Source organism: Macaca fascicularis, chromosome 11, assembly GCF_037993035.2.
Source record: "Macaca fascicularis isolate 582-1 chromosome 11, T2T-MFA8v1.1".
NCBI classification, from domain to species: Eukaryota; Metazoa; Chordata; class Mammalia; order Primates; family Cercopithecidae; genus Macaca; species Macaca fascicularis.
The window spans coordinates 127,463,987-127,474,574 of record NC_088385.1 but is presented as its reverse complement, the minus strand read 5'-3'; the positions used below and the strand labels follow the sequence as shown (position 1 = coordinate 127,474,574).

Here is a 10,588-nt window from a genome sequence, read left to right as displayed (position 1 = left end):
GCGTAACGCCGAGCGACGCGCCTAAGAGTGATGACATCAGAGTGCGCTGCCGCCGCCGCCGACACCACTGTCGCCATGAACAGTGTGGGGGAGGCATGCACGGACATGAAGCGCGAATACGACCAGTGCTTCAATCGCTGGTTCGCCGAGAAGTTTCTCAAGGGGGACAGCTCCGGGGACCCGTGCACCGACCTCTTCAAGCGCTACCAGCAATGTGTTCAGGTGAGCCCTTCCGCCTCTGTTTCCAGGCCCCGCATTCTCCGCGCTGTGTCCCACTACACTCGTCGTGTTTTATGGGGGTTGGGACTGGACTGGAAGGGTGGAGAAAAGCCGCAGTGAGGTCAGTGGCAGGAGCTCGCTCCCCTATCATCACCACCGAGGCCGTTTGGGTGTCTCCCCGAATGACAAATATTGGTGCAGTGCTTTTGTTTTTAAGACACACAGTCACATCTTTTGGTTCATTTGGTGTTCATCCTAAACTCGCAAGGTGGGTATAGTTACTCATATTTTGTACATAAAAAACTAACACCCAGAAATAGGAAGTGATTGATCCGAGTTCACTAGCACCAGGTTGCCTTGATTCTTTCGCAGGTGGTGCACTTTTCCACTATTACAGCTGAGGTCTGGGCGGGGTTATACTTCAGACTGGAGGATCACATTATTTTGATGTTATAAACCCTTCGTTAGCCTGTTTATCTCTCTTGACCAGTCCCCGCAACTGCAGCTAGGAAATGTTTATTCTGGCCCAATGGATGTGGAACTGCTTTGAATTGTTAGAACAGCACTGGGCAAAGCACTTCCAATAAGTTAACCCAACACATCCTCACAGCAGTTCCCCGAGGTAGTTGCTGTCTTCATCCCATTTAGTTGGTCACATAGCCAGTAAGTCTTTCACCAACACAAAGTGATGATTATTTTTCAAATTTCACTTAATTTTAATGGTTCCCTCACAACTCCTTTTCCAGTCTCCCTCAGGTCTTACACTTGATTTATTCATTATGGTACTTTTGGTTTTTATTTATTTTTGAGGCAGTCTCACTGTCTCCCAGGCTGGAGTGCAATGGCACAATCTCAGCTCACTGGCAACCTCCGCCTCCCAGGTTCAAGCTATTCTCATGCCTCAGCCACCGGAGTAGCTGGAATTACAGGCATGCACCCCCATGCCCAGCTAATTTTTGTATTTTTAGTATAAACAGGGTTTCGCCATGTTGGCCAGGTTGGTCTCTAACTTCTGGCCTCAAGTGATCCACCTGCCTTGGTCTCCCAAAATGCTGCGATTATAGACCTGAGCCACCACACCCTACTGGTACTTGTTTTTTAAAAAGTATGTGGTTTGAATCATGGTTATAAGTCTTTATAATCAGCTTGATTTTACTTTTGTGCTGTCATATTTTATTTACAAAGCTTGCAACTTGAGCTTCATATAGATCCTTATAATGTGTTTTCTCCTCCTACCAGAAAGCAATAAAGGAGAAAGAGATTCCTATTGAAGGATTGGAATTCATGGGCCATGGCAAAGAAAAGTCTGAAAATTCTTCTTGACCTTGACAGTCACCTTGAAGGATTTCTCAATCCAGAAATTGAGGACTCTGGATTTTTGTCAACTAAATCTGTGAACCTAGCCATCAGATTTGATGAGGAACTTAGGAGAGAGGAGTTTTATTTCCCCCTTCGATGTTTTCCTCTCAGTTGTAAAAGATGAACTCTTTGAGATGATTTCTTACCTGCTGTGGCATCTGGCAGGAACTCAGTGTGCTAAAATTGAACAATTTTTTGAGATTATGGTTGCAATACTTGGTGTGGAATCAGCTTTACATAAATATACCTTGTATGCAAACGATGATAAACTAGTCAGGATGAGCAGAGCTGCCTGACCTCTTGATTTCTGCTGCGAAAGACATATACACTGTACTGGGGTCATCGTTCATGAAAGCAATTGGTTAAGACCTCTTTTTTTCTCTCAGGGAACTAATGCTCTGAAAAAGGATCTGGGCACAACAGTTTCAGTGAGTGCTTTTGAGCACACTTTTATTTTTATATAGTAACTAATGGTTAAGATTACTGGTGGCCTGGATTAGCAAAGAGGAAGACAGCTTTTAACACAGTTCCCTGCCTTCACCAGAGGTGTCAGATTAAGATGTGAAAGCTGCAAGAATGTTGGAATGACCACCATTTCAGAGCTCTCAGTGTGTAGTTCAGGAATTAAGATATTTGGAATAGCTATGGAGGAAGAACCTAAATTGCAAAGATCTGCTATTGCCAGCTTTCAACCCAAGTCAGTGAATTGTCAACCTGCATATCCTTAAAATGCTGCATCTGGTTAAATGGTGGGCGGGTGGGGGGGGAAGCTAAAGGTGCTGGCTTTATTTGCCTTGTTTACTCATCCTGCCCTGTAATGTCTGTAATCCTGAAGATGGAATAAATTGTAACATTTAGTTTCTATCATTATTTGCCTCTGGAACTCAGTGCATTTTATGGAACTATTACCCTGTTACCCTACAAACCTCACGTATACACCAGGGAGAGTTTTGTAACTTAAAGGTGAAGAAAAAGTGACTTGTCTAAGCTAGGTGGTACAGTATGGCAATCAGAAACCTCACTGATTTTTTTTTTTGAGACAGTCTGGCTCTGTCGCCCAGGCTGGAGTGCAGTGGTGCAATCTCGGCTTACTGCAACCTCCACCTCCTGGGTTCCAATGATTTTCCTGCCTCAGCCTCCCGAGTAGCTGGGATTACAGGCGTGCACCGCAATGCCCAGCTAATTTTTGTATTTTTAGTAGAGATGGGGTTTCACCATATTGGCCAGGCTGGTCTTGAACTCTTTTTTTTTTTTTTTTGAGACGGAGTCTTGCTCTGTCGCCCGGGCTGGAGTGCAGTGGCGCGATCTCGGCTCACTGCAAGCTCCGCCTCCCGGGCTTACGCCATTCTCCTGCCTCAGCCTCCCAAGTAGCTGGGACCACAGGCGCCCGCCACCTCGCCCGGCTAGTTTTTTGTATTTTTTAGTAGAGACGGGGTTTCACCGTGTTCGCCAAGATGGTCTTGATCTCCTGACCTCGTGATCCGCCCGTCTCGGCCTCCCAAAGTGCTGGGATTACAGGCTTGAGCCACCGCGCCCAGCCGGTCTTAAACTCTTAACCTCAGGTAATCTGCCAGTCTTGACATCCCAAAGTGCTGGGATTACAGGTGTGAGCCACTGCACCCAGTCAAAACCTCACTATGCTACACAACATGCTACACAAATACAATATGGTACCAAAAAAGGATCAGGAGAGCACTTACATACCTCAGAATGTCACGGAATCCCCACAATTACTTGAGTAATTTGGTTTTATTATATGCCCAAAGAAGTATGAAACTTGAATTACAGGCCGGGTATGGTGGCTCATGACTGTAACACTTTGGAAGGTGAGATGGGCCGATCACTTGAACTCAGGAATTCGAGACTAGCCTGGGCAACATGGCGAAACCCCATCTCTACAAAAAAATTAGCGGGGTATGGTGGTGTGGGCCTGTAGTCCCAGCTACTCAAAAGGCTGAGGTGGGAGCATCACCTGAGCCTGGGAGGTAGAGACTGCAGCGGGCTATGACTGTGCCACTGCACTCCAGGCTGGTTGACAGAGCAAGACCCTGTCTCAAAAATAAACCAAGAAACTTGATTTATAGAAGGCCCTAATTCTATTGTCTTGTCTCCACTTTACCAGTCGCTACATCATATTTAATGTGACTTGTCCGTAATGTCACTTCAAAACATTCTTCATTTATATTTTATGACTGGCTAGGGTCCATTATCCAAGGATTATAAAAGATGTTTGGAACCTAGCCAGGGGAGGCCAGGCAGCAAGCTGAAGTATAATACATCTGTCCTAAACTCAGACTGGCCACAACCAAAACAGCCCTATAGGGACTCAGAAGTACAGGCTGTTATATCACAAAATGGGAAAGATAATGAGATTCTCTATTCTGTACTGTATATGCCTTACTTTTGCATTACCAGTTTAATGTAATACAACATGAAATACCTCGTTGCCTCTTGAACCTACCACGAAAGTGTTCCTTTGAGCCTTAAGAATAAACCAACTGGCCGGGCATGGTGGCTCACGCCTGTAATCCCAGCACTTTGGGAGGCTGAGGTGGGCGGATCACCTGAGGTTGGGAGTTTGAGGCTAGCCTGGCCAACATAGAGAAACCCTGTCTCTACTTAAAATACAAAAAATTAGCCAGGTGTGGTGGTACATGCTTGTAATATCAGCTACTCAGGAGGATGAGACAGGAGAATTGCTTGAACCTGGGAGGTGGAGGTTGTGGTGAGCCAAGATCATGCCATTGCACTCCAGCCTGGGCAACAAGAGCGAAACTCTTGTCTCAAACAAACAAAAAAAGAATAAACCAGCTCTGGCCAGGCACAGTGGCTCAGACCTGTAATCCCAGCAGTTTGGGAGGCTGAGGTGAGCAGATCACCTGAGGTTAGGAGTTCAAGACCAGCCTGGCCAACATGCGAAACCTTGTCTCTACTAAAAACACACAAAAAATTAGCTGGGCGTGGTGGCGCATGCCTGTAGTCCCAGCTATTCGGGAGGCTGAGGCAGGAGAATCGCTTCAACCTGGGAGAAGGTTGCAGTGAACTGAGATCGTGCCACTGCACTGTGGCCTGGGCAATAGACTGAGACTCCGTCTCAAAAAAATAAAAAAGGTTTTTTTTTTTTTTTTCTGGGCTCACTGCAACCTCCGCCTCCTGGGACTACAGCTGCGTGCCACCGCGCCCAGCTAATTTTTGTATTTTCAATAGAGATGGGGTTTTACCATGTTGTCCAGGATGGTCTTGATCTCTTGACCTCATGATCTGCCCGCCTTGGCCTCCCAAAGTGCTAGGATTACAGGTGTGAGTCACCGTACCCGGCTAAAATAAAGGTTTTAAATTTTGATTGCAATTAATTGCCCTCTCAGAGTGGTTTTGTAACTACTACTACTGCCATTTACTATCCATTAAAACAGGATAGTTTTAATTCCAGAAAAAAGTCAATAAGCAGAAATGTGTCACACTCCCTTTATTTCTCTTAAGATTTCTGACCCTACCAGCCCTGAAGGAGATGACCTCAAGGTAAGAACTTGACATGTTTGAGAAAATTATGACTACAGGGAAGATTCTGCAGTAAATGCTAGTGGAGTGAGACAGGAAAAAGATGAGACCCAGATCAAGCACTTCCTCTTGAGAAACACAAGTACCTCTTTCAGGTGTAAAATGCAGCCATTCTGCTAGCCATTCAATGTCTTTGAAATCTCAGGCCTGTCAAGGACCATTGGTTTTTTGAGACAAAGTCTCGCTCTGTTGCCCAGGCTGGATTGCAGTGGCACGATCTTGGCTTACTGCAACCGCCACCTCCCGGGTTCAAGACTCCACATCCAGCTATAGGAGCGGGCCACCACACCCAACTAATTTTTGTATTTTTAGTAGAGACAGGGTTTCGTCATGTTGGCCAGGCTGGTCTCGAACTCCTGACCTCAGGTGATCCGCCAGCCTCAGCCCCCCAAAGTGCTGGGATTACAGGCATGAGTCACCGCACCTGGCCAAGGACTAATCTTGATGCTTAATTAGCACCGCTACACTTGGTCCCTTTACCCACATCAGGCACAATAAACCAAGAGGGGCTGTTACAAACACTTATTCAGTGGGCTGAATTGGACCTGTAACACTAAACAGCAGCCTAGACCTTCACTGTGGAAACAGAAATAACTAATGCCAATTTCTTTTCAGCTTGCAAATGCTAATTTCTGTGAAAAAACATAACCAAAAAAAGTAACTCTCAGCTCATGACTAATCTAAGTTTAAGTTATTTATTTAAGCCATCTCCTGCCACAAGCAAAGGGATGGAAGACCAGTATACCAGTCATCATTTGATACAAGAAGATGAGCTTAAGGTCCCGTATACTTTTTCTGGTCCATATGCAGAGTAATGGTCCAAACCAGTGCTGTGGTCCCTGGTGCCCAGGTAGTGGTCCAGATTCTCTTTATTCATCTTCGTAGCCAGTTGGAAGTGGATTCACATGAGGGTTATGGAATAGAGTATGGTTACCATCTCCCCAGGGAAACGGCTGTGGAGTGAAGATGTCAGTTAGATAATTCCAGAAAATAATTCAGAAAGAACACTGTCATGAACTGCTTATAACAGGGCTACAGATCATATACAAAAACAAAATGGAAATTAGTCCTTTATCTACTGGCATAGTTCAACCTTCCCATTATTTAATGAGCTCTTATAACTACCAGGGGAGCCCTTAAAGTTATCCTGGCTACAGGACAGTTTTAATTCCAGAAACAAATATGGATGGCAGAAAATGCAAGCTCAAGTTAGGTACTCATAATCCTCTCCCTAGTAACTAGTATATCCAGTGCTGTGTTTATGAAAGTGTAATCCTCAAATCACCTGTATCAAAATGTTGGCAGTCAGTATTAGGGGAGGGAGATGCTTAATTAAATACAGATTTCTGGCACCATCTCACATTTCAAACAATATCTGGGCTGGGAAACGGCAGTCCACCCTCAATTATCTTGCCTATTACCTTTGAAAAGCATTACTTTAAGGCAACAATCTCCAACCCAGGGTGATTTTGCCCCTCCTGGGGACAATGGGTAGTATCTGGAGACATTGTGATGGGCGAGGGAAGGGGAAGGGGGAGCAGGGTTGAGCAGGTACTACTGCCACCTAGTGGGTACAGGCCAAGGATATGGCCCAACAAGAATTACCCAGCCCCAAATGTCAACAGTGCTGAGGTTGAGAAACCTTTACTGTCTGACTTCTAATTCCACTGTACGAGGGTGGGAGTGCTGCTCAAAGACTCAAAAAATTCAAGAGTCTAGGGTAAGTTTCTACAAGGCCAGTCCTATATGGGCTAGGTGATGTAATAATAATTTTTTTCCCATCACTTCTCAGCCTTTTGGCTAAGTATATTATTATTATTATTATTATTATTATTATTATTATTTGAGACGGAGTTTCACTCCTGTTGCCCAGGATGTAGTGCAATGGCCGGATCTCGGTTCACTGCAACCTCCGCCTCCTGGGTTTAAGCGATTCTCCCACCTCAGCCTCCCAAGTAGCTGGGATTACAGGCGCCCGCCACCACACTCGGCTATTTTTTGTATTTTTAGTAGAGATAGTGTTTTGCCATGTTGACCAGGCTGCTCTTGAACTCCTGACCTCAAGTGATCCACCCGCCTTAGCCTCCTAAAGTGCTGGGATTACTGGCGTGAGCCACCGCGCACGGCCAGTATTAAAGAATCAGAATAAGCCCTTGTTAAAGATACAGCAAACAGAGGACACATCATTGTAATGTATCTACATCAACAGCGAACAAAACAGTCGAGAAAATAAGGTAGTGGTGGGAAATACAGAAAGCTGTCAGCCTCTTCATTATGCAACTAGTAGCTGCCAGATGCTCATGTTTTGTTGTTGTTTTGAGACTAGAGTCTCGCTCTGTCGCCCAGGCTGGAGTGCAGTGGCACGATCTCAGCTCACTGCAAACTCCGCCTCCTAGGTTCAAGGGATTCTCCTGCTTCAGCCTCCCCCATGTAGCTGGGTTCGCTTACGGGAACCACCTTCAGACTTTGCCACTCTAATTGGATTTCCCAAACCTCCAAACTTTACACAACGGACACCTGTTTCAGAACTGTCTCAGAAGGCAGGAGGTAGGATGAATCGGAGAAAAGGGAAACTGAAGGGCACTTATTGTATGACCTTGAAAAAGAAAATTGGGACGTAATCCCAAGTGTCAGCTGTCCTTCCACAAAATGGAAGAAAATACATTTTCTCTCTGTGAGGATAAACAAGCTGTACACGCCTGGCACCCATGCCTTTAGAGAATGAAGAACTTGCACTAAGGCACACATAACGAAAAGAGAACGGACACGAAGAGATGTGCAAGGGCGTACCTTGGTCCTGATGCGGAGATGGGGGTAGGCGATGAACTCGGATCTCTCGTGCTCTCCGTGGTGCGACTTCAGGTACACATTCAGCATGCTGACTGCCACCCCGGGGAGCGCGACGAAAAAGGTGAGGGTCTTCCACATGCGAGCTACGGAGAAGCCACAACCGCTCAGCCCCGGTATGGGGCGGGCCCGGGTCTCACTTTCCCTCCCGCAAGGCCTCGGGCCAAGGTCACAGTCCCGCCCTGCCTCGCCCGAGTGGGGCTAAGGCCCGACCTGTCGACTCCGGCCCCAGTACCTGAGCCCTCTTCGCCATGGGCGCCACTCGACACAGGCCGCCCCAGCTGTGGCCCGGACCGACCCAGCAGCCGAGAAACCCGTGACACACCAACTGCCGCCATTTTCGACCTGGACTACCGCAGCGCCGGAAACGGAAGTCGAAAATTGGCTCTGGGGGCAGGACTACAACCTCCAAAGGAAGTTACTATTGGGCACCGCCCTCCCGCTGGCATTAACCTGAGCACTATCCTCCGCGCCGAGAGAGTCCTCGTCAAAATCCTCGGCGTCTCGAGCAAGAGAGAGCATGCGCTCTGCACCTTCCTTCAGGCTTTGCCGTTTCCTTCGTGCGCATGCGTGTGTCCACTGGTCTCCCTACCGTCCCCACCTGGGCGAGGCGGAAGCTCGAGAGAGGTTTGTGCAAGGTTCCCCGGTACCTGGAATCGCTCCCTTCGTTGGAGTCCATGGACGGGCATCTGGAGGTTCTGAGCCCAGAACGCCCTATCTAAAATTCCGTTCCCCTTCCTCGCCATCCTCTGACTGCGTTTTTTCATAGCACATAATATTGCGCCTTCGTCGTTATATTATTATATTATTTTGTCTGTCTCCCCCACTGTAATATACAGTCTGTGACACCAAGAGTTTGGCACTGCAGCATTCTCAGAATAATCTGGGAATAGTGTAATTTGGAATCATACCTGGCACATACCAGATACTTGATATAAATTTGCTGAATGAATGGATGAATGAATGAATAGCAACAGAAAGTATAAAGAGCACTGAAATTGGTGCCAGCAGATCTGAATCCTAATCCTGACTCAACAGTCTCATCTTTTTTTTTTTTTTTTTTTTTTGAGACGGAGTTTCACTCTTGTTACTTAGGCTGGAGTGCAGTGGCGCAATCTCGGCTCAATGCAACCTCCGCATCCCAGGTTCAAGCAGTTCTCCTGCCTCAGCCTCCTGAGTAGCTGGGATTACAGGTGTGCACCACCATGCCCAGTTAATTTTTTTTGTATTTTTAGTACAGACAGTGTTTCACCATGTTAGCCAGGCTGGTCTCAGACTCTTGACCTCAGGTAATCCGTCTGCCTCGGCTTCCCAAAATAGTAGGATGACAGGCATGAGCCACCGTGCCCGGCCAACATTCTCATCTTTTGACCTCTGGTCACACTGGCTTTCTCTTCCTTGAAATTGTGGAAACAAAAATTGACATCTGGCCGGGAGTGGTGGTTCACGCCTGTAATCCCAGCACTTTGGGATACGGAGACTGGCGGATCACTTGACGTCACAAATTCAAGACCAGCCTGGCCAACATGGTGAAACCCCAACTCTACTAAAAATACAAAAATTACCTGGGCCTGGTGGCACACACCTGTAATCCCAGCTACCCAGATGGCTGAGGCACAAGAATCGCTTGAACCCAGGAGGGCAAGTTGCAGTGAGCTGAGATCATGCCACTGCACTCCAGCCTGGGCGACCCAAAAAAAAAAAAAAAAAAATTGCATCTGTTAAATTTTGTCTACAAAATTCTTTCCTCCTTACCCCCTTCTTCCTTTTTCTTCCTTCTACTTGTCTAAAAGCAGCTTTAAAAAGAAAACTTAAAAAAAAAAGTATATAACATAAAATGACAGTAAACTTTTTTTTTTTGAAACGGAGTCTTGCTCTGTTGCCAGGCTGGAGTGCAGTGGCACAATCTCAGCTCACTGCAATCTCCACCTTCCAGGTTCAAGCCATTCGCCTGCCTCAGCCTCCCGAGTAGCTGGGATTACAGGCATGCACCACCACACCTGGCTAATTTTTTTTTGTACTTTAGTAGAGACGGGGTTTCACCATATTGGCCAGGATGGTCTCCATCTCCTGACCTTGTGATCCGCCTGCATCAGCCTCCCAAAGTACTGGCATTACAGGCGTGAGCCACCGTGCCCGGCCTCTTTTTTTTTTTTTTTATAGGCCCCTATAAAAATTTTTTTTTATAGGCCCCTAAAAAAAAAATGTAATGAGGACCAGCGTAGTGGCTCATGGCTGTAATCCCAACACTCTGGGAGGCTGAGGTGGTGGACAGATTGCTTGAGGTTGGGAGTTTGAGACCAGCCTGGGCAACAAAGCTTTTTTCTTTATTAGAAAAAAAAAGAGTGTAATGAAAGCTTTGAACCCTTTCCTCTAAAAACACACCTATGTGTAAACACACAGTATAGCAGACATTGATGGGAGAAGAGGTGACCATAAAATATATTTGGAAACCCCCTAAGCATCTTTGTGCCTCAGATCAAGAGCTCCTGGGGGCTGCATGCAGTGGCTCATGCCACTTCCAGAGATGTTGTGAGCTTCCAGAGATGTTCTGGAACTGGATCTTCCAGAGATGTTGTGAGCTTCCAGAGATGTTCTGGAACTG

At 46.5% G+C, this 10,588-nt stretch overlaps 2 protein-coding genes and 1 long non-coding RNA gene across 3 annotated transcripts; 2 read left to right on the top strand and 1 right to left on the bottom strand.

Moving 5' to 3' along the window:
• The first annotated feature begins 38 nt into the window (after positions 1 to 38).
• TRIAP1 (TP53 regulated inhibitor of apoptosis 1) lies at positions 39 to 2,448 on the top strand. Its single transcript, XM_005572400.5, has 2 exons — positions 39 to 222; positions 1,459 to 2,448. The coding sequence occupies exons 1-2, from the start codon at positions 76 to 78 to the stop codon at positions 1,540 to 1,542; spliced, it is 231 nt and encodes a 76-aa protein (XP_005572457.2). The 5' UTR covers positions 39 to 75; the 3' UTR covers positions 1,543 to 2,448.
• A 2,036-nt stretch (positions 2,449 to 4,484) lies between these two features.
• On the top strand, positions 4,485 to 7,746 carry LOC135966340 (uncharacterized). The gene is made up of 2 exons (XR_010579622.2): positions 4,485 to 4,610; positions 7,533 to 7,746. It is a non-coding gene; the product is annotated as an uncharacterized lncRNA (long non-coding RNA).
• On the bottom strand, positions 5,818 to 8,335 carry COX6A1 (cytochrome c oxidase subunit 6A1). The gene is made up of 3 exons (XM_005572399.4): positions 8,219 to 8,335; positions 7,927 to 8,069; positions 5,818 to 6,089 (listed from the first exon to the last, which is right to left on the bottom strand). The coding sequence occupies exons 1-3, from the start codon at positions 8,319 to 8,321 to the stop codon at positions 6,006 to 6,008; spliced, it is 330 nt and encodes a 109-aa protein (XP_005572456.1). The 5' UTR covers positions 8,322 to 8,335; the 3' UTR covers positions 5,818 to 6,005.
• Positions 8,336 to 10,588: the final 2,253 nt, after the last annotated feature.

Coding starts and splice junctions, on each gene's coding strand:
- TRIAP1 (XM_005572400.5), top strand. CDS start 76: ATGAACAGTGTGGGGGAGGCATGCACGGACATGAAGCGCGAATACGAC. Junction 223..1,458: donor GCTACCAGCAATGTGTTCAG/GTGAGCCCTTCC, acceptor TCCTCCTACCAG/AAAGCAATAAAGGAGAAAGA.
- COX6A1 (XM_005572399.4), bottom strand. CDS start 8,321: ATGGCGGCAGTTGGTGTGTCACGGGTTTCTCGGCTGCTGGGTCGGTCC. Junction 8,070..8,218: donor CCATGGCGAAGAGGGCTCAG/GTACTGGGGCCG, acceptor GCTTCTCCGTAG/CTCGCATGTGGAAGACCCTC. Junction 6,090..7,926: donor ATCTCCGCATCAGGACCAAG/GTACGCCCTTGC, acceptor TTCACTCCACAG/CCGTTTCCCTGGGGAGATGG.